General features: G+C 35.0%; 1 protein-coding gene across 4 annotated transcripts in view; it reads left to right on the forward strand.

Annotated features, from left to right (window-relative positions):
- Window positions 1-24314, forward strand: part of LOC138815255 (vacuolar protein sorting-associated protein 54) — a 99456-nt gene that overhangs the window by 47682 nt on the left and 27460 nt on the right. For all 4 annotated transcript variants that reach the window (XR_011368234.1, XM_070004538.1, XM_070004539.1 and 1 more), the window contains exons 8-13: window positions 3418-3544; window positions 4494-4601; window positions 7021-7076; window positions 10066-10162; window positions 16073-16410; window positions 23840-23969. Coding sequence is in view for 3 of the 4 variants with exons in the window: in XM_070004538.1 (XP_069860639.1) it covers window positions 3418-3544; window positions 4494-4601; window positions 7021-7076; window positions 10066-10162; window positions 16073-16410; window positions 23840-23969 (856 nt within the window). In the remaining variant the exon portion in view is untranslated. The remainder of the gene's footprint in view (window positions 1-3417; window positions 3545-4493; window positions 4602-7020; window positions 7077-10065; window positions 10163-16072; window positions 16411-23839; window positions 23970-24314) is intronic.

Raw genomic sequence — 24314 nt, forward strand, 5'->3', positions numbered from 1 at the left:
GAGCCAGGAACGAACATAATTTTTGACAAGAATTAATGGCTGGATGTTGGTAGCTCACAACTGTAAGCCCACCTACACAGGAGGCTAAGATCTGAGGACAGCAGTTCAAAGTCCATGAGATTCTTATCTCCAAGTAAGCACCAAAAAAGCTGAAAGTGACGTTGCCACTCAAAGTGGCAGAGCACTAACTTTGAACACAAAAGCTCAGGAATAGTGCCCAGCCCTGAGTTCAAGCCCCAAGACTTCCCTTCTCTCCTCCCAAAATAAATAATGAAACTAGTTTGTTTCCTGTTGCAGACCTTTTTATTTCTTTGCACCATTCTCAGTATTAAACTCTACAGCGTGAGCTATTCCTGTAGCCATTGTTAAATTAATTATCTATTTTATTTTAAAGGTAAAGTCCTAGTAACTTTGCCTGAGTTAGCTTCAGACTAAATCTTATACCTGCCTCCCAAGTAGCTGGGATTTCAGTCTGTGTTACCATGCCTGGTTCTTTTCTTTCTTTCTTTCTTTCTTTCTTTCTTTCTCTTTTTTTCTTTTCTTTCCTTTCTTTCTTTCTTTCTTTCTTTCTTTCTTTCTTTCTTTCTTTCTTTCTTTCTTTCTTTCTTTCTTTCTTTCCTTTCTTTCTTTCTTTCTTTCTTTCTTTCTTTCTTTCTTTCTTTCTTTCTTTCTCTTTTTTTCTTTTCTTTCCTTTCTTTCTTTCTTTCTTTCTTTCTTTCTTTCTTTCTTTCTTTCTTTCTTTCTTTCTTTCTTTCTTTCTTTCTTTCTTTCTTTCTTTCTTTCTTTCTTTCTTTCTTTCTTTCTTTCTTTCTTTCTTTCTTTCTTTCTTTCCTTCCTTCCTTTTTTTAAGAGAGGGTAGAAGCTAGGCATCCGTGAGTGGATCATGCCTGTAATCATAGCTATCAGGAGGCTGCTATATGTGAATTATGCTTGAAGCCAGCTTGGGCAGGAAAGTCCATGAGACTCTTATCTCCAATAAATTACTCAGAAAAAGCCAGAAATGATACTGTGGCTCAAGTGGTAGAGCAAAAGATGCTCAGGGAGAGTAATCAGGCCTTCTAAGTTCAAGCTCCAGGACTGGCAAAACAATAAAAGGTTTGAGAGTATTAAGAGTTTATTATATTTTCTAGCTTCTTGTGGTTTTATTGACCAAATATAATCTTGAGATTCTATTTCAGGGATTATTATTGATTGTATCAAAAATATTCAACATATTATGGATTCTATAATTCTATATAATCTATAATTTAGATTTCAAATATTTTAGTAAGAAGGCTTTCACATTATATGCTTTGAGAAGAAGCCAAGATATCAGTAATTCAACTGTTTGAAAAGTTAGAGTTCTGTTGAGTTTATTGATCTCCCTAGGATAAATACTATCACATTTTTCTTACCTTTCCCACCTTTCTGTGATTATATTACAGTATACCCAGATATTATACCATATTCTATGGCATGTTTTCTCAATACAGATATCTCTTTCCTCTACCAGGCCCAAAATTGGTGTTTGAATGGCAAAAACATTGGATATTTTATGGTTGGAATGTACAGTAGCTGTGTGATATTAAAATTTTATGAGTTTTTTTATGTGTAACAAGGAATACAGATTGAGAAACATACAGTATACAGGCACTTCTTAATTCTTCTAAGAGTACATTCTGTTTCTTTTAAAAATGTATTACATTTATTTAAGTAGTTCCTAGTGGCCAGTATTGTGTTGTTTCCATTTCCTTGTTACTATCAATAATAACGTAGTGAATATATGTTCTTTTGTATCTTTGTCAGTGCATCTTTGAGATAGATTTCAAGAAGTGGGATTCCTAGGTCAGAGGGTAATTACCTGTGCCATTTTGCTAGCTATTACCATATTACCATGATAGTATTTTAGTTTGTATTATTGAATATGTTCTGAATAAGTTTATTGTGCTATTTTGGTATCTTTTATGAGAAGTTCATTAATCTTCTCAAGGGTTCTAAGAAATATCTTTATATTACATTTGTAAACTTAATCTGTTATTTCAATTGTCAGATTTATTTTGGAATTGATCTTACCACCTAAGTTGTGTACAAATGATTTTAACTATTTCTTTAAAATTGTACCATATTCCAGATTTTTTTTCTGTAAAAGATAGATGTGGGCTTTTCCAAGTCAATGTGTATATTTATTTTATATGGTTGTTTTAAATTTATATTTAATCTAAAACCAAGTTTAGTTTAAAATTATCCCAAAGCAAAAAGTTGTGTGTGTGTGTGTGTGTGTATGTGTATTATATATGCATGGGAGAGGGGCAATTCAGGCTGGCCTTAAATTTTTTTTTTGTCGGTCATGGGGCTTGGACTCTGGGCCTGGGCACTATCCCTCAGCTCTTCAGCTCTTGAGCCCCAGCGCCACTTCCAGTTTTCTGAGTGATTTATTGGAAATAAAAGTCTCACAGAATTTCCTGCCTGGGCTGACTTTGAACTGTGATCCTCAGATCTCAGCCTCCTGAATAGCTAGGATTACAGGTGTGAGCCACCAGTACCTGGGAATGGTCTTAAATTTATAGCTTCCTGGGATTATAAGCATTTATTACCATAACTCAATAGAGCTTTTTTTTTAAAAAAAATCAATTTTTGTGCTAGGACTAGCATCTGGGCCTTGAATGTGTTAGGTAAGTGTTGTAACAATGAGTAATATTCTCAAACCCAAGATGAGAGTTTTTAAAAATTAAAGTAAGTTGATGAATAAAACATAAAAGTTGTACTATTTAAAGTTATTTCCCTAAGGCAAGAACAGATTTTTCTTCTTCATTTCTTAATGCTTTAGACCAACAATGTTATCTAGGCTTATTGTTTCTATGAGGATATTAGACTGTGCAGTGAAAATCCCTTTGTAAATGACAGTACTGCTTTATTTTTACCTGTGTGTTCAAATGACTTACATTTAATGATCTTAGGGTTGGTATATAGTAACTCAGATTGATCATGACAGAGATTAAGTAGAATCAGTGTGATATCTGTGGTCCTTCACATGATTTCTGCTCACTTAGAACAGGGTCTGGTACAGAGTAGACATTTGATAGGCACTTGGATTTTTTGAATAAATGATTCTGGTTAGGGGACTATCATTACTCAGTAAATAATTAATGAAGAAATTAGAATATCTAAATATTTTTCTGTGACATAAAGTAGATCAGTTACCCAACTTTTCTACAACATATTTTACTTCTTTAGAGGTTAAAGATCTTTAATAAATTGAAAAATAGAATTCTGGACATGTTGTAAAATAATTTCAGCCATCTTGGCTGAAAACATCACTTTACTAAAACATCACATTATTGAACAGGCATTCAGCTAAAAAAGTTTGCCTCCTAGTTGCCTTGAAAGTAAACTTATGTTTTTAAAATGAAGATATGTAATTTATTTTTCCTTTTATAGGCATTTGGGATCACAACTTTGTGAATTAGAAAAGTTGATAGATAAAATGATGATTGCAGAATTTTCTACTTATTCTCACAATGATTTAAACAGGCCACTGGAAGATGACTGTCAAGTTTTAGAAGAGGTATGTGCCTTGAACTGTTGAAATTATTGATTAGTGTTACTTCCTGACATCTTTAGTTTAGAACAAACTTTTCAGGTTATGGTGAACAAAATTAGCTTTACTATCAAGATTTTGTCAGACCTATGAAGCCCTTCAGTAGCCATGTGATCTTAAGACACACCATAAATGTTGGGTATCCTATGAAATTAGAGAATAAAATTATTTTTTAACTTAAAAATTAGAATTGAAATGGGGCCTTCATAGCTTACAAAGCAATTTCAAAATAGATATATGGGGTGAGTAAATTAGTTTGTATTTTATGTGTGCACATATGTGTTAGAATTTGTTTTATAAAAAGTTATCATGCTAAACTTTTAGTCACTCAAATTCATTGAATACCTATAATGAACAGACTTTATGTCTGTATGTGCATATGCTTATATGTATATACATACTATATATAATAAACATTTTATGTTGATATATAAACCAAATCCATACATATCACACAGATATAAAACATGTTCATGATAGATACTCATATCTAGTAATTTCTCTGTGCTAATCATTGTCAGGGACTAGTAAAAACATCCAAAGTCCCTGACTGATGGTCAAGTAGTTACAGAGAGGTGTGCAAGCAGTTGACTTCCCATTAAAAATCCAGGTTGTCATTTCTGTCTTTTGGACTATGAATTAAAAACAGGCATTGGGACTATTTATTAATCATCAGTGGTAACTAGGCCAAAAGTACGAATATTATTTTGTTCCCAAACCAGATTTGTTACAGTGTTCTCCAAAACCTGGTAAGATTGCTTTGAGAGGGATTTTTTTTCTGACTTTTGGAAATACCAGGTGTAAGATAGAGATTTAAGAATCAGACAGAGCCCTTGTTGCTGATTATTTCTACCTCTATATAAGATTATTACAGATTTAAAATGTGAAATTACATAGTCTTCTTTTATTTTAATAGGAAAGACTAGTATCTCTTGTATTTGGACTTTTAAAGCAAAGAAAACTTAATTTTTTAGAAATCTATGGTGAAGAAATGATTATTGCAGCAAAGAATATCATTAAACAGGTAATTGTACCTTTTTATTTGATATGTGTTCTAGAATCTTATATGAAGTTTTATTTTTATGTCCCCTAAAATATATGTAATGTGTACTATAATAGAAATACTTCAGTGATTTTTTAAAAATTGAAAATATGGAAAAACAGAGCCTATCGGTCAAGATTATCTTTTTAAGAATATTCCTGTAAGTAGATTGATACTAAATTTTTATTATTGCCATCATAATGTACATATGATTTTGACCATAAATTTTATTTTATTTTATTTTTTTGGGCCCGGTCGTGGGGCCTGAACTCTGGGCCTGGGTGCTGTCCCTCAGCTCTTCAGCTCAAGGCTAGTGCTCTACCACTTGAGCCACAGCGCCACTTCCAGCTTTTTTCTTTTTGCTTATGTGGTGCTGAGGAATTGAACCCAGGGCCTCAGGCATGCAAGGCAAGCGCTCTACCACTGAGCCACCTTCCCAGCCCCTTGACCATAAATTTTAGTTAGAATTATTGTAAGCATTTTTTCTGTTTTGTGTTGCTCCTGGGATTTGACCTTGTCCTGGGCACTGTCCCTGAACTGCTTGTTAACGCTCTACTGCTTGAGCCGCAGCTTCATTTCTGGCTTTTTCTGAATAGTTTATTGGAGATAAGAGTCTCATGAACTTTCCTGTCCAGGCTGGCTTTGAACCATGATCCTAAGATCTCAGTCTCCTGAGTCGCTAGGATTACAAATGTGAGCCACTGGTGCTGAGCTCATTTTCTTATTATAGAGGTCTTCAGAAACAACAAGTTAAATCATCAACAGTATGTTTGTTGCCTAAATCTTTTCAGCTTTCCATTACAGTGAATATTTAGGTGGTTTTCAATTGGAATAACACAGTGTTCTTCACTGGTCATATTAACATATGTTCTTAGACTAATTTTCAAAGTGAGGTTACTGGTCAGAGAGTGACATAATTTTTAAGTTGTTTAATATACAATACTGAATTGCTGTCTAAAAAGACTTTACAAGTTTTATGCTCAAGCAACACTAAATAAATTCATTTTATTTACCCTTATGATCAGAAATTAGGATTTTAAATGGAAATAGATGTGTTATTTAGTTTTTCATGATCTTCATTTTCACTGGAGTCCAATTTTTTTGTATGAAAAAGATACTGCAATTTTAAATGTGTTTAGTAGGCTTAATTCATCATCATCCTTTTTTTTCTTTTCATTTTTTTTCTTTTGGTGCCAATACTGGGCTTTGAATTTAGAGTCTCATACTTTTAGCTTTTTCACTAAAAGTTATGAGCCACACCTCCACTTCTGGCTTTTTTCCCCCGTGTTAATTGAAGAAAAGAATCTCTTGGATTTGTGTGCCTGGATTGGCTTTGAACTGGCATCCTCAAATCTCAACTTTCTGAGTAGCTAGGATTACATGTGTGAGCCACTGACACACCCAGCTTTGTCATCGTTATATTAAATACACATAGGAGTTTTAAATGTTTACATAAAAGTAAGCAAAAATTACTATCGTCTCTTAACCTGTCTCAAGCACATTAAAACACTATTTTTAAATTGGCATAAACATTTTGGAAAATTGTTGGCAACTGATGTTACATATACAAACTTTGCTATTCTTCATTTCAATTCCTAAGTATTTATAACAATGCTGCCAGGAACACTCTAAATTCCATCGTGATTGGAAAGAATTAAAGTATATTTATACAGTGGAATATTACACAGGATGAGAATGAGTATGTTATTCAAAACTGCACACACGAATATTATAGAGCTAATATAAAGCTAAAGAAGCCAGTCATACAAGTAAACACTATATGCCTCCACTTCTGTAAAATTCAGAAACAGGAAAAATTAATCTGTAGTTTAGAAATCAAAATAAAATCTTTTGCAATGAAATAGTAATTGGGAAGGAGGAAGAGGCAGCATTTAGTTCCATGAGTTGAATTTGGGTTGAACTGATGCATTCCATTTGTAAAAAAATACTTCATTATAAACGTTTGTATGATTTTTTATATATATTTTTCAATAACATTTTAATTTTGATATTTTCCTGAAGTTTAACTATAAATATTTTTTAACTTTAAAATTATCATATATTACAAAGAAATCTAAATCTCCAATATGTGTTTATTGGGAGGACATTTTAATATAGGGCTCATTCTTTGTTTCTCATAAGAGATACGTTCTTTTTCTAGTGAATGATTTTGAACAGCTTTAAATAGTAGGACATTTTAATTGTTATGTTTAAATATACCATAAAATAGTTAATGGGGTAAGATAATGATTTAGTATTTCAAACACCTTGGGTTAATATACAAGTCTGGAAAAATAATTGCTATACTGACAGTGCTTTCTACCGTACAAATGGAACATGGAATACTTAGGATTCTGAAGACCATTAACTGAATTCTTTTTTTTTTGCTTAAATTTTGCAGTGTGTGATTAATAAAGTTTCACAAATAGAAGATATAGACACAGATGTTGTTGTAAAGTAAGTATAAAGATATAGATTTGGTGGTTTTCATCAGGAAAAAGATGATTCAGAAATTAGAATAATTTAAGGAAGATTTAATTAAGGAATTGTTTACTGAGATTGGGACATTGTGTAAGAAAAATCACACCTAATAATGAAATACTTTTAAGAGATAAGAGAAAAGAGCAGTTAACAGAATTCAGGAGAATTGAGAGTAGAAATGAAAAATAGCTATGTCCTTGAGTAGGGGAAAGTAGTCAGCCTGAGGTTAGGTAACCCTCAGGAAGGGAAGGGAACTAGAGGAATAAGTACAATATGATGGCCCCTCCAATCTGCAGGAGTCCCATCAAAGACGAAGTCAGAAACCACAAATAATACTGAATCTCACATATGCAGTGTTTTTGTTTTGTTTTACTCTATATCTTATAACATCGCCACATAATGACACAATTAATCTGTCCTTAAATGTTTCTGGTGCCTCCTTTGTATCACAACTCTTAGGCTTTGGGGCCACTATTAATTACAGTAAAAGTTACTTGGACAAAGAAATCAAGATACTGAGACAATTGATCTGATAACTGAGATAGGTACCAAGTGACTATGGTCAGCTTCCATTTACAGCAGGTCAAATTTATATCCTCGGTAGGTAGAAGCAGGTGTCATACTACTCAGAAAAGCACAGTTTGTAAAACTCAAAAGTTGTTTATTTCTGGGCTTTTCTATTTAGAGTCTTTAGACCATATTTAGTACAGGTTACCTTAACTGCAGAATATAAAGCTGAATGAGAGAAGGCGATTTTTGTGTCTTTACTTCTAGTCTTTACAAAGACTGCTCATTGTCCAAGTCCTGAAGGTTGGCCTCCCAAGACAGAGAGGATGGGTGGGAGAGGGAGAGAAGGAAGATAGGAAGCAGGGATTGTTTATTAATTATAGTGGGATAGCAAGTATTCATTTAATTTATTTAGCTATAATTAAAATTGAGCTCAAATTTAATTTTGAATTGCCTATGTTTCACTCTTGAAATTTCTAATCTTTTATTTTGAATAGTAATAAATATTTTATGACTGAATTTCTCATGTAGATATCTAAACTTTATGACTGCTTAAGATGAATAACAATGTGGAAACTGAAACCTCTCTGGGACAAACTCACAGAATGGGAGATTGTGGAATTTTAATTTTCATATTATTACTTAGTGCTGGATGCCAGTGGCTCACACCTATAATTCTAGCTACTCAGGAGGCTGAGGTCGGAGGATCATTGTTCAAAGCCAGCCTCATCAGGAAAGTCCGTGAGACTCTTATCTCCAGTTAACCACCAGAAAACCAGAAGTGATGCTGTGACTAAAGTGGTAGAGTGCTGGCCTTGAGCAAAAGACCTAAGGGATGGCTATGCCCAGGCCTTGAGTTCAATTCCACAACAAACCAACACACACACATACACACACACACTCTCTCTCTCTCTCTCTCTCTCTCTCTCTCTGCCTGGTGAAAACTTGATTTCAGAATAAGTTGAAGCAACTGTAATAGTTGGAATTGGAGAATATGTCATTGACATTCTGTTTGGGCCAGTGGACATGAGTGTTGGTAACTCTTTCTTTTTGTCAATTTAACTAGAGAATTTACTATCTAATGCAGAGGTACTTTTTCTTTTTAATAGAATAAACCTCTGGATGCCACAGCATTTATTAACAATCTAAATTAATAAAATATATGGAGTTCTGTTTTTCATAAGTCTTTCTTTCTTTTCTTTTCTTTCTTTTGGTCCTAGGGCTTGAACTCTGGGCCTGGGTACTGTCCCTCAGCTCTTCAGCTCAAGGCTAGCGCTCTACCACTTGAGCCACAGTGCCACTTCCGGTTTTCTGGTGGTTTATTGGAGATAAGAGTCTCACGGACTTTTTCTGCCCAGGCTGACTTTGAACCTTGATCCTCCAATCTCAGCCTTCTGAGTAGCTAGGATTACAGGCGTGAGCCACCGGCACATGGCAGTATTTTATCTTTGAAGTTACTTATCAGTGTTGACTATCAATAATATTGGCTTATACAAAACATTAAAAAAATTGCAATGTCTTGCTCTAAGCCTCTTCAGTATTTACAACAACCACATAGATAGATTCTGTTGCTTTCCCCATATTAAAATGAGAAAATTAGAGCATGATGGAGCTAAGTCGACAAAGTTGCTCAGCTAGTAATCCTAATAAATATTTAGAATTTCCTCTCACTTGTGGCAAAGTATATTTTTTTACTTTGTAGTTAGCAAAGTAGGTTATTAAATTTGTTGAGGGAGATGTTTTCCTCCTCCTCCTCCTCCCTCCCTCCTCCTCCCTCCTTTTCCCTCCTCCGTCCTTCTCCCTCCTCCTCTCTCCTCCTCCTCCCTCCTCCTCCTCCTTTCCTTTTCCTCCCCCTTCCTCTCCTCCCCCTTTTTTCTTCAGCTAGTTCTGGGACTTGAACTCAGGGCCTCGGCACTGTTTCTGAGCTTCTCTGTGCTCAAGGCTAGCGCTCTACCACTTGAACCACAGTACCACTTCCAGCCTTTTCTGTTTATGTGGTACTAAGGAATAGAACCCAGTGCTTCATGCATGTAGACAAGCACTCTACCACTAAGCCACATTCCCAGCCCTGTGTTCTTATTTTTAATTACAGATAATGTCATTACTCTTAACCAAAACTGATTGATGTTTTTCTGTAAACACAGCACATTCACATGGGATCAAATGTATGCTTGTACATGATTAGACTTAAAGGTACTTAAATAAGTAGTTGATTAGTAATTGACCAGCTCAAAGATTCTATTATTTTTGAGAGTTGGATAAATTTTTATTATAAAATTTTTATATTTAAAAAATTTATAATAAAATATTTCTAATTTTTTGAGCATTTCTATTTTATTTATATTATGTTTTTTATCATATACGTTTAATCATATTTGATAGTGTTTTCTCCAGCCTAAAGATATTTTATATTGGTTTAGAGTGATCAATTATTTTTGTTTAAACTATTTTTTTTTAGGCTTGCAGATCAGATGAGAATGTTGAATTTCCCCCAGTGGTTTGACTTATTAAAGGATATTTTCTCTAAGTTTACAATTTTCCTACAGAGAGTTAAGGTAAGCTTATCTATCGGCTTGTCTAGAATATCTATAAGGTTAAGTCAACTTTCCACATATATATATTTATATTTATGTATATGTATGTATATATATCATGTATACAGCTATATGTACAAACTGCATAAAAGTTTTTTCTGTATCTTTCTTTTTTCTTCTTTTTTTTTTTTTTGCCAGGCCTGAGGCTTTGAACTCAGGGCCTGTGCATTGTCCCTAAGCTTCTTTTGCTGAAAGCTAGCACTCTACCATTTGAGCCACAGAGTCACCTCTGGCTTCTTCTGTTTGTGTGGTATTGGGAATCAAACCCAGGGCTTCATGCATGCTAGGCAAGCACACTCTACCACTGAACCACATTCCCAGCCCCTATATCTTTATTTCTTACCGTAATTCTGAAGAAGTATATTTTTTAGTGCTAAAGAGTATTTTTAGTACTAAATTGGACAGATACGTTTAATTGATTTCATTTTTAAAAGATTAAAATATTAAAATGTAGAATTGTTTAATAAACAATCCATATCCATTCATATGAGTTATTTTACTCATTCCTTATTATAAATTAAATATTCAAAACACTTTTAAAGTATAGTTAGCTGAGTAGCTATAGCAATGTGCCTATAAAGTAAAATGAATTAAGAAATTAAATATCAGGCATGGAAATTATTTTCCTGGACTTAGATTTGCCTCTGTGCTGCTTCTGTTAGAGTATGAGGTAATCCTAGGTGCTGTTTTATAAAATATAAATGGTCACATTTTTGTCAAAACTACCTTCTTTGTCACTGCTCTTATATAGGAGTCAAGTAATTTTCCAGTTGTAGCTATAAATTTTCATAATTAAGGACTCGAGTGCTGATCAGTATTATCCAAAGATTTTTTTCTGTCTGTGATAATTACTGTCCAAGAATTTATCCTGACTTTCTAGCTCATGAATTGCAAAATGAATGGGGTGTGTACATACACCTCTATTATATATTTTGATGCTAGTTTATATTGTATGATAAGGAGTTACCTGAACTCACACATATAGTATCTGTTTCATAGTTAGAATTGAGTTTACCTATTAAAATTGTATACAAGGAAATTAGAGGTGTTATAGTACTTGCCATCTGTTAGAGAGTCAGAAAATGCTGAGAAAACAGCCAAACATTTATCAGTATTTACTAGTGGTATTACAATGTACTTTTTTCTTTCTGGTCTGAACACCCCAGTTCTACTTAACTTGCAGATTGCAGTTTGGAGCACATCTGAACACTGCCAAGATCTAGGACATTCTTTAGGGCTTGAGGACTCTGGGCCAGTTGGTTGAGGGAGGATGTAGAAGGACTGTTTGAAGGTCTCTGTAGTTAAACACCGAGCTGTTCCCTATTTGTCAGCTATAAAGAGAGAAGTTTTTATTTTGTTTGGACATTTGAGAATAAATTGATGATCAGCAATTCATGATCAACACGTTTTAGACATCTACCTTTCTAAGAACATAACTTGGGTCATGGGACAGTATTAGCTGAGACCCAAACTGCAACTACTCATTCTTTTTCCCAAGTCCAAGTATTTGATTCCCTCCAGAAATCTGTGGTGGTGCTGGACATGCTACACTATATCTTTAGAGTATGGACCATGCCTCAAGACTTACATAGATTAGTCCCAAAATGTTTTTGATCTGTGTAATGATGAGATGATCTTTTGTTTCTTTATGTTTCTCTAGTATTTTCCCCCCCAAATACCAGTATATTTCAAGTAAGTTAGTAGTGTAATAGATACCAGAGAAGACTGTTCTTCAGCTAAAGATCTTTTTGTATTGGTTGAAAATAGTCCCAACTATTAGATGGCCTAGACAATGGACTCAGGAGGAATTATCCTATTATCAACAAAATTTTCTGAAGGAAAATGGTTAATTTTTTATATATACTACTGCAACTGATGGAGTCTTCATTAATTTCTCTTTCATCTTCTTGTACTGAATAGCTCAAAATTCAATATCCAAGTAACAAGTATTTTGGCACATGATCTTCCACAAAAGATTTTATGTTTTTCACATTCATCCTCTGCATCCAAATCATCTGTGTCTTCTGATTTACTTTTCTCTGTGGTTCCCAGAGTTAGTTTTTTAAGAGACATTTTTTGTTTTCCACTAACAAAAGTAACTGTCCTACCTGGAGCATAACTTGTGGGTTTTATTTCTTGGTTGAGATTATTTTTGTGATAGATAACAGTTACTCTCTTTCTCTGCATTTGGCTTATTTACCATTTGGTTTTGCTTGTAATTTTTAAAATTTCTTGATAAAAGCTTGATGTGCTTATTGCTTGATATATACCAGTTAAAGTCTTACGTGCTGTCTGTGTGTGTTGTTGTTGTTATTGTTGTTCTTGTTCCTCTTGATGCAGACTAATTTTCCCCTGCATTTATTTCTATCATACTGGGGAAAATATCTTTATTATTAATCTTTAGATAAATGGATCAGCTCTCTCTTATCAGTATTCTGTCCCATGGATTGAGGTAGAATTTTTGTTTTTTGTAAATAGATACAGCAGATTTAATTGTAAGCTGTGATTTGCATGTAGCAATCTGGTATTTGTAGTTATTTTGAGTGGACTTGATAGGGCTTTGTTGAGAGCGATATACCTTTTTTATCACTATTTTGAGCAGTATGCTTTATATTAGATGATGAATATAGGTTTTCATTAAAGTTCAAACTTAATTTCTCGCTGGATGCTGGTGGCTCACACCTGTCATCCTAGCTACTCAGGAGGCTGAGATCTGAGGATCATGGTTAGAGCCTGCCCAAGCAGGAAAGTCTGTAAGACTGAGACTCTTATTTCCAATTAACTACCAGAAAACCAGAAGTGATGCTGTGGCTCAAATGGTAGAGCGCTCGTGTTGAGCTGAATTGCTCAAGGACAGCACCCATGCCCAGAGTTCAAGCCCCATGACCTACAAAAAACCCAAACCAAAACAAAACAAAAACATACTTTCTCTGATGGAATGTCTGAATGTCACAGTTTCAAAATTTTGCTTTGTATTTCTTTGAGTAAAGTTGCCATCTTGTGAACTGATTTTTTTGTGCCCTAAACTTCTAGTTCTTTCTTGGTTTGGGGTGTTTTGTTTTTTTGAGGCTTGGTTTTTAATAAGAAGTGAAGTCCCTCAGGATATTTTGCAAATTTTTATAATATTTAGAGATTTGTTTCATATTAACATTAATATGATAAACTTAGCATTATATATTTCATATATGCTTTTTTCTTGTAATTTTTTATGATGCTTGAATCTTTCTAGACTTTTAAGTTAAATATACTCAAATAACCTATCCAAAGCCACCAATATTTCTAGAAATATGATGTCAATATAATATTTTTTGACATGTTGTTCAGTATTATCCCAGTAATGTCCTTTACTACAGGTTTTATTTCATAGTTTTGGTCTGTGTTCCAGTCATGATGATGCATTTCATTTAATTATTTTTGCCTCTTTAGCCAAGTCTTTTAATATTAAGTTATTTAGTATAAGAACAGAAGGTGCTCAACCTTTCAGAAGAAAAGATGTCACAGACTCTACTATATTGGTTAGAATCCCTAACGTGATTTTGTTGTTGTTGTTGTTGTTGTTTGAGGTTTTGAGGACTAAACCCAGAGCCATGCACATGTCTAGGAAAGTGAGCTATCACTGAGCTACATCCTCAGCTCCCTAACTGTATTTGTTTTCTCTTCTGTATGATTTATAGAGGAATGGTAAAGTAAATTATCCCTGATACTTTCTTTACCATGGAATAGTAAGCAGCCAAGGACTTTTAATGGTATAAGAAAGTACATATATTATAATGTTAAGAGACAAGGAAAGATATGAAACCTACTAATGTAATATGATCTCAGCTATGTTAATTTTTTTAATGGTTTTACATTGTCACAGAACAGAGTCAGCTTGTATTTTTGGTAGTTATGTTCACGTGGTTTGATTCAGTGTAATTTTTTTGCTAGGCATTAGTAGCTCATGTAATCCTAGCTGGTTAGGTGGTAGAGATGGATTATTGCAGTTTGAGTACAGTCCTTGCAGTAGCTGAGCATGGTGGTGTGTACCTGTCAACCCATCTGTGTGGGAAGCTGAGATTGGGAAGCTTGCGTTTCCAGGCCATTTCATTCCCAATCTTGGAGTGTTACCTTCTTTTCTCTAGCCCCTGGTAACCACCATTCTACTTTCTGTCTGTATGATTTGACTGTTCTAAGTACCTTTTATAAGTGGAACCATGCCGTAGTAGTAGTTATCCTTTATGACTGGCTTAATTTAGCATCATGTTCTCAAGATGTTGAGTATGATGTAGCATGTATTAGAATTCCCTTCCTTTTTCAAAATGGAATAATACACACACACACACACACACACACACACACACAACTTTTTGCTTATCCATTCATTTGCCAATGGCACTTTGAGTTATGTCTACCTTTCTTTGGCTACTATAAATTGTGCTATAATAAATGTGGGTCTCTAAATATCTCTTAGAATGTCTGCTTTCAGTTTTTTTGAGTCTATATGTAGAAATGGAACTGTTATATGGTAATTCCAATTTTTTTTTTTTTTAGTTGGTTGTGGGCCTTGGGTGCTGTCCCTCAGCTCTTTAGCTCAAGGAGAGCTGACTTTTCCTGCCCAGGCTGGCTTTGAACCACGATCCTCAGATCTCATCCTCTTGAGTAGCTAGGATTACAGGCATGAGCCACCAGCACCCAGCTGTAATTCCAGTTTTTTGAGGAACTTCTACATTCTCTTATATAACAGTTGTAAAATTTCACATTCCTACCAATAGTGCACAAAGTTTCTACTTTCTCCACATCTTTGCTAACACAAGTATAAATCAATACCTATTTGCTGGTTTGCTTGAGAGTCATCTTAATGGGTGTGAGATGGCATTTCACTGTGATTTAAATCTCTTTGGAGATTGTCTTCTTTTCTTATTATTTAATCAGATTAGTTTCTCATGGTTAATTGCAAATCTGCTTTATATATATATACATACACATACACACACATATATATATGTGTGTGTGTGTGTATATATATATATATATATATATATATATATATATATATATATATATATATATATATTCTGGATTTTAACCAGGCATATGACTTAAGGATATCTTCTCATATTCCATATGTTGTCTTTTTACTCTGTTAATTGTATCTTTTGATGTGTCGATTTTTATTTTGATGAATTTATATTTTTTTTAATTGCCTATGCTTTTGATCCTAACCAGGATACCAGTTTCTAGTCAAGGGTCTTGGCATTTCTCCCCTACTTTTTCTATAATTTTAGGTGTTGTGTTTAGGTCTTTATCTACTTTGAAATAAGTTTTCTATGTGGTTATCAGGTTGATAATAAAATACCTGAAAATGATATTTTGTGAGTGGGAAGAGGTTTAGTTTGGAAGTTCAAGAGGAAGGTGCTGAAGAAGATAAGAACCATCTTGGAGTGTTAGAAGTGTAGGCAAAGAGCCAGAATGTCTAGAATAGTGATTAAATAGCTGGGAGACAGTATGAAATAAGAGTGGGGGGAAAGCCTCAGCATGTGAATTATTATTATTTGAGGCAGCCATATCAACTAATATGATTCTTCAGGCAAATTATGAAAGTATAGAATAGCTGATTTAAGAGGTGAGAGAAATTAATGTAATATAGTTTGGGGAGATTTTCACTTTAAAAAATCAGTAAAAATATAAATATCCTAAGCTTTAGAGTTTTTTTAATCACTCTTGTGATATAATGAAATATTAGTAGAAATTCTGATATATATATATACCTTGACTCATTTATTATCATTAATGTTTAGAATTATATACACAGAATTCACTTTAAGGAACTTCAAGTACAAGCTGTTATAAATCCTTTAAAAATATCTTTTTTTTTTTTTTTTGTTTTGGTAGGCCACATTGAATATAATTCACAGTGTTGTTCTCTCAGTTCTTGACAAAAACCAAAGGGCTAGAGAACTGGAGGAGATTTCACAGCAGAAGAATGCTGCAAAAGACAATTCATTGGACACAGAGGTGGCTTATTTAACCCATGAAGGCATGTTTATAAGTGATGCATTCAGTGAGGGTGAATTAGCACCTTCAGTAGTTGATACTACCTCTCAAAGAAACGTGTCTCCAAATAGTGAGCCCTGCAGCAGCGATTCAGTATCTGAACCTGAATGTACTACTGATTCTTCATCCAGCAAAGAGCAGACATCATCATCTACTCCAGGAGGTGTGGATATTATGTGAGTATGGCAGCCATTACCAGAAAGAGAAGATATTGAATCATCTTATTAATGATTTCAGTAAGATTGAGGATTCAGTATATTCAGTACCCATCTACATTTTTGTCTTGGAACTGTAACAAAAGTGTATTAATTTTATGAAACATGTATCTCCTTTTGAAAATGCATAAGAAATATACAGGCAAGCACTGAAGCTTGTGGAGAAATTACAGAATTTTATGGATGGAAAAAAATATTAATTTACCAAATTATCTAATTAAATACCTCACTTCGGTAATAGAGTAACTGGTATGCAGAGAGCTTAGATGATTTAAAGGGCAGAACTAATTTTGCTTTGGTCATTTTTGTTTGGTTTTCCTTTTTTGGTATTGAAGTGTAAGCAAAGGCCCTGTACTTGCCAGGAGGCCCACCCTACCTCTATGACCCCAGCCCTGGTTGCTATACATACTATTATTATTATTTTTGTAAGGGTGTTATACAGAGGGAATAGTTATTTTTTGAGTAGGGTCTCACAGTTATGCTCAGGCCAATCTGAATCTTTATCTTTGTATTTGTGCTTCTCTCATACCTGAGATGACAGCTTTTTTTCCTTCCTTCCTTCCTTCCTTCCTTCCTTCCTTCCTTCCTTCCTTCCTTCCTTCCTTCCTTCCTTCCTTTCCTTTCCTTTCCTTTCCTTTTTTTCCTTTCTCTTTTTTTTTTCTTTTTTGCAATGAAATAAAAAGAACTTGTTTCCATTTTCTGCAGTTCATTTTGCTAAATGTTATTTTATATGATCAGGCATTCTGCCTTTGTGCTTCTCTCTAAAGAATATCCTCTTTTGGTCTCATTGTGTGTGAATGCCTACAATCCTGTATAATTTATCATGTCCCAGTGTATTTTAGATCTAGCTTCTACATATTAGAGAAAACATGGGTTGTTTGTCTCTCCAGACTTGGCTTACCTTACTTAACATGATTTGTTCTAGGGCCATCCATTTCCCTGCACATGACATAATACTATACTTTCTAATGCCTGTGTAAATGTGTATATGTACCACATTTTTTGGATCCAGTCATCTATTGTAGGGCATTTGGGCTGTTTCCATAGCTTGGCTATTGTGAATAGTGCAGCAGTGAACCTGGATGTGCATGTGAAAGGGTCTTTATAGTATCCTGGCTCATGATGTTCTGAGTAGATGCCTAGGAGTGGTATGGGTGAGTCTTAGGAAAGATCTATGTTTAGTTTTTTTGAAGAACCTCCAGACTACTGTTTAGAGTGATTATACTCATTTATATTCCCACCAACAGTGTAATAAGGCTTCTTTATTCCCCACATCCCTGCCAACATTTGTCGTTGTTCAAATTCACAATGTTGGCCAATCTAACTGGGGTGAAATGATCTGAGAATTGTTTTGGTTTGCATTTCCTATATGGGTAGGGATGATAAGCATTCATCATGTGTTTCTTTGCCATTCTTACCCCTTCTCTCCTTAGTTCCTTTGCCCATTTAGTGGTTGGTCATTAGGTTTGGGTGGGGTTAGTTTCTTGAGCAGAAAGTCCTTGTATATTTTGAATATTAGGCCTTTGGATGACAGGTTTTTTTAATTGGTTGAGATGGGAACTTGTGAACTTTATGCCTGGGCTGGACTTGACTCATCATTCTCCTGATCTCTGCCTAAGTAGCTGGAATTATATGTTTGAATCATTGTGTTCAGCTGTTTTGTATTTTTTATATTAGTGAAACTTGGTTTTTAAAAGATGTGGATTTCCTAATGGATCACACTGTCTTTTAAAATATTATTGTCTTAAAAAACACTTCGTTTTAAATTTTTTTCACATTTTCAGGAATGTGAAAAACATTTTCATGAATCTAGAATCCTTCAGATAAATTCTCCAGTTGTTACCAGTTTACCACATTACTCTGTGTCTCCCTCCTTTTTTTCTCTTCCTCTTTCTTTCTTGGTGTCTTACATTAATATATTTATGAATCATTTGGGAATAGTTTAGAGACCTGATGCCGAATGATCCAAAGTTATATCATGTATATTTCCTAAGCAAATATACCTTCATATATTCATAGTATACCACCTAAATACAAGAGAATTATCAGTAAATTATCAAATCTGTTTACCACAGAGTTCACAGGTATCCTGTATTTACTGGTGTCTAAAAAGACAAAGCAAGTCTAGGAGTGTGGGTCAAGTGGTAGCTAGAGTACCTGCCTGGTAAGCATGAGGCCATGAGTTCAAGCCCCAATATCACCAAAAAATAAAAACAAAAAGAGAAAGCAAGACCAATAATTTCTCCTCCAAGAACATGGTTTGTGTTCTGTTATTATTAAGGATAACTAAGACTCAGTACTTCCATCCATTTTTACTTAAATCAGTTTATGGAGTTTATAGAGTTCACAGAGTATTAAGCCAGCTGTAATACTCTGCCCCCCCATCAAAACTAACTCATTAATATTAAGACTTTTTTCTGTATTTAGGCTAATTTTTTAAGCTAATTTTATTTTATTTCATTTTAGTATTTTTATTTTTGTTGGTCATGGAGCCTGAACTCTGGGCCTCAGCTCTTCAGCTCAAGGCTAGTGCTCTCCTACTTGAGCCACAGCAACACTTCCGGTTTTTTCTGCTTATGTGGTGCTGAGGAATCAAACCCAGGGCCTCATGCATGCAAGGCAAGCACTCTACCACTGAGCCACCTTCCCACCCTAGGCTTATATTTTTGTTTACTAAGAGGGTAGAATTTCAAACTGCTATTGAGAGATTAAAAAGTCTGTAGCTAAATAATCCAGAATTTTATTTTTCCTTTGTAACATTTCCAAGGTAGGAGGTCTTACCCTGAGAAGACAGCTCAGTCACTCTCACTGTGGAGCTTCTGTTTGTGTCTAGGATGGTATTCAAGCTTTTATCATCTCATCTTCAGCCCTAGCAAAGGGAGAGGAGAAAGGGCTGGTACATTGTTACTTCCTTTTTGTTTTAACTTTTTATTTTTTTTTGGTGCCTGTACTGGGGTTTAGACTCAGGGCCTTACACTTTCACTAGCTTTTTTGCTCAGTTGGTACTTTACCACTTGAACGACACCTGCACTTCTGGCTTTTTGCTGGTAAATTGGAGATAAAAGTCTTGAAGATTTGTCTGCCTTGGCTGGCTTCAAAGCTCAATTTTAAGATCTCAGCCTCTTGAATAACTAGGATTATAGATGTGAGCCACTGGAGTCTGGCTTGTTTACCTTTTTAATTGGAGTAAAATGTGTATGTGGGAAAATGTACCAGTTATATTTGTTCAGCTCAAATATCGCAAAGCTGAAAATGTTGGTATACTCACCACCAAGATTAAGAAATAGAACACTATACACTCTCCAGAAAACCTCCTCATCACTGCATTACTGCATTAATCTTTCCAAAGGAAACCATTAAAACTATTGGATTTTCCACTTTCAAAAAACTTTAGAGGGCTGGGAATGTGGCTTAATGGTAGAGTGCTTGCCTAGCATGCATGAAGCCCTGAGTTCAATTCCTCAGTTCCACATAAACAGAAAAAGCTGAAAGTGGCGCTATGGCTCAAGTGGTGTAGAGCAAGCCTTGAGCAAAAAAAAAAAAAAAAAGCAGCCCAAGGCCCTGAGTTCAAGCCCCAGGACTGGCAAAAACCCAAAACAAACAAAAAAATCTTTAGATATGTGGAACCACATGGCTTTTTTTTTGTCTATAATTTCTTTCATTCAACATTTTGTTTGTGATCTCCCAATTTTTTATCCTAGTAGTGGCCTTATATGTAATTTATATATAATTACTTCATCTCATGGTAACATCACAGTTCATTCTGTTTATAAGATTTGGGTTATTGTTATGAATGTTGTTGTAGATATCTCTGGTACATATGTTGCCATTTCTATTGCATACAGACCTAGGAATGAACTGTATATGTTCACTTTTGATTTTTTTTTATTTCTTGCTGATTTATTGGAGTTATTTATGCAAAGGTCTTAATACCTGGAATAATAATTTCTCCTACCTATTCTTTTTTATTTTTGCCTTTTTTCAGCATGGAAGATATTTTGTAATCTTAGCAATTTCAGAGGTTTAGGCAGGAGGGTCTCAAGTGAGACCAGACTTCCCAAGTATACAAGATTCTATTTCAAAGCAAAAAGGGATGAGGATGTAGCCCAGTAGTAGAGTGCTTGAGGTTCTAGCCACATTATCTCAAAAACAAAAACCCCATGATTGCCTTGAATATATTTAATCTTTTGTAAATCCATATGCATCTTAGATTGTTAGTTCTGTTACCATCGCAATTTAGAATTTCTGTTTTTTCCACTAACATCCTAGACACTAGAACAATATTACTTAACTGTATCTAGCACAAGCTGGGAACAGGTAGACTCATGTCTATAAACCTAGCTACTCAGAAGGTTGAGACTGAAGGATCTCAATTTATTCGTGTGTGTGTGTGTGTGTGTGTGTGTGTGTGTGTGTGTGTGTGTGTGTGTGTGTGTGTGTGTGTGTGTGTGTGTGTGTGTGTGTGTGTGTGTGTGTGTGTGTGTGTGTGTGTGAGAGAGAGAGAGAGAGAGATTATCTATTTTATTCCATGTAACATGTTTTTTGGGTTTGCAACTATGTTGATTGATTTTTTTTTGTTTGTTTTTTTGGCCGGTCCTGGAGCTTGAATTCTGGGTCTGGGCACTGTCTCTGAGCTTCTTTTGCTCAAGGTTAACACTCTACCACTTGAAACACAGTGCCACTTCCTGATTTTTTGAGTAGTTTATTGGGGATAGGAGAGTCTCATGGACTTTCTTGACTGGGCTGGCTTTGAACTGCCATACTCAGATTTCATCCTCCTGAGTACCTAGGATTACAGACGAGTCACCTGTGCCCAGCTAGTTGATTCTTTTTAAGGCTGCATTTTGTTTTATCCATCATCTGTCAATGGAACACTTAGCCATTTTGAATAGCCAATTTTTTGAGGTTTCAAAGATTTTAAAAGTCATATACTCAATTTGAATTGCTTTATTATATTTGGGTTCATTTATTTTGTTTTTCCTCCCAATAAAATGGAAGTTTGAGGCCAATAAATTTAAAAATCTTTTTAAAAACAAACTTACGATGAGTTAAATTTATTAAAGAATCCTTTCCAGCTTTTTGGACAGTCATCTTTTTAAAAAGCTTCACTTGTGGCTGGGAAGGTTGCTCAGTGGTAGAGTGCTTGCCTTGCATGCCTGAGGCCCTGTGTTTGATTCCTCAGCACCATATAAGCAAAAAGAAAAAAGCTGGAAGTGGTGCTGTGGCTCAAGTGATAGAGCACTAGCCTTGAGCTGAAGAGCTGAGGGACAGCGCCCAGGCCCAGAGTTCAGGCCCCACGACCGGACCCCCCCCCAAAAAAAAAAGCTTCACTTGTGTTTATTTACTATTTTCTATTTATTTCTCTTAAATTGGTAGCTTATTGCCAAAAGTTTTAAATTTTAGCAGCCCTTTAGAAGATAAAACTTGTAACTGTAACGCCCCTGTACAGTATCTTTACAATAAATTTTTTTTTATAAAAAGAAAAGGGTGGGGCTGGGAAGGTGGCTCAGGGTAGAGTGCTTGCCTTGCATGCATGAGGCCCTGGGTTCCATTCCTCAGCACCACATAAGCAGAAAAAGCTGGAAGTAGGGCTGAAGCTCAGGTGGTAGAGGGCTGGTCTACAGTTGAAGAGCTGGGGGACAGCGCCCAGGCCCAGAGTTCAGGCCCCATGACCGCCCCCCCCCCAAATAACAATAAAAATAAAAAAAGAAAATAAAACCATTTCAGTAGAAAGTTTGAACCTTGAAATTTAAGCAGATATTTTTATGGGAGCTAATATTGAAATACTACCAGACTGTTTATATTGAAGTAAATGATGAAGCATGGTCAATTGTAGATTGATATATTGAAGTAAATGATGAAGCACAATCAATTGTAGATTGACTGATTTTGGATTCTAGTTCTGCCCTCTTAACCTGTGACCTGAGTAGGTTACTTAAACTTTTTAAGATTTAGTGTCCTTGTTTCTAAATAGCTATTTACTTTCCAGGCTGAATACTTTAAGAGTTTAAGTTCCTCTATTAGTTTTAAAATATCAGTAAATACGTTTAGTGATAGTATAAGGGTTATAGGTAATAACTTTAGAGTGGTGTATACACACACACACACACACACACGCACGCACGCACGCACACACGCTAATAAAATGTAGGAATCATCAGTCAAGGGAGTCAAAGATGAAGACCTGGCCAATACTGTTTAATCGCAGGCAGTACCCAGCTTCAGGGTCAAGAGTCAAAGTAGCTAACCTAAATAACCCCACCTGCATTCCCAGTTGCTCTGGACCTGAACAGCTGAATTGGCTTTTATCTATATCTATATCTATATCTATATCTATATCTATATCTATATCTATATCTATATATAATATCAGAGTCTAACAATTTGAAACATCTTAGTTCAGCTGAAAGGGAGAAAAAAATAACATTAAGGCACTTAGCTTATAGTAACGTTAAGCTGATAGCATAGAATCATGAATCTCTATATATGCCCCTGGGGCAAATGTTTAAACATAACCTTCAAAACTGAAAACAATGTACACTGGTTACTTGAAAGAAGGAACCTATTGTGTTTGTGCCCAGTCCCAGCACATAGTATCAGTAAGCTATTAAGTGACTACACATAGAATATGAAGTAATTAATAATTATAAGTAAAATAGGACCTCTTTGTCATGAAATCATATTCCTTCTTCCTCCTTCCCTGAAATCATTCAGGTGTCTGTGTACACTTTGCTTTCCAAAGCTACCAAAAAGTACTCAACCTCTCCAAATTATTTTTTGCTCTAGTATCTGCAGATTTTTCAGTGAATGTTAACATGTATTAAATATTAAAACAGAGTTGGCCACTGGTGGTTCACATCTGTAATTCAAGCTACTTGGAAGGTGAGATCTCAGAGGATCCCAGTTTTAGGACAGTGAAAGGAAAAAAGTTCATGCGGCTTTATCTCAAAGGAAGAAGGTAGACATGTTGCATACAGCTGTCATCGTAGCTGAGATGAAAAGTATAAAATAGATTATAGTTCAGGCATAGGTCTGGGCAGGAAAAGAGACACTATCTCAACCAGTACAAAAAAAGGGATGAAGATGCAGCTCTAGCGGTGAACTATCTACCTGGCAAGTACAAGGTAAGACTGAAATGCAGTTGCAATAACACACTCACCTCCCCTTCCCACACACACTGGGACAGAGAGAGAATATTATTACATGAAGTTTTGGTAAAATATACCTGTTATTTATTAATTGATGTTTCATCATTAAAAACTATAAAGTATTTGCTACATAACAAATTTTTTTCTCAAATTTGTATTTTTGTCTTTTCATTGATTTATCACCTGTGAAAAGTACTGTGTTGTCAGTTAGCCCTTACTATATCCTATTTTATCGTTTTTAGGACCAGTGAAGACATGAAATTAACTGACTTAGAGCTAGGAAAACTAGCAAATAATATCCAGGAGTTATTGTACAGTGCCTCAGATACATGCCACGATCGAGCTGTCAAATTTCTTATATCAAGAGCGAAGGTATTTTCATAAAGCTTTAGATATTTTACTTTTTATACGTAGTATAATTACTTTAGAGGTCTGGAGTCTTTGCATATACCTCTGTGTGCCCAATAATATGTATTATACTTTTAACACAATAAAATTAATGGCATTACTGGTGTGTCTATTAGGGAGCTGCTGAAAAGAAGAGAAATAGGATGTACTGGGCATAGTAGCATGTGCCTTGTAATTCCAAGTACTTGGGAGGCGGGAGGCAAAGAACACGAGCATCAGGGTTTTAGGACAGTCTGGGCAGAAAGTTTAGCAAGATCTCTTTCTCAACGAATAGCTGGGATGGGAGATGTGTGCATCTGTCATCTCAGG

This window comes from Dipodomys merriami, unplaced genomic scaffold, assembly GCF_024711535.1.
Source record: "Dipodomys merriami isolate MVZ:Mamm:240054 unplaced genomic scaffold, mDipMer1.0.p SCAF_63, whole genome shotgun sequence".
Taxonomy (NCBI): domain Eukaryota; kingdom Metazoa; phylum Chordata; class Mammalia; order Rodentia; family Heteromyidae; genus Dipodomys; species Dipodomys merriami.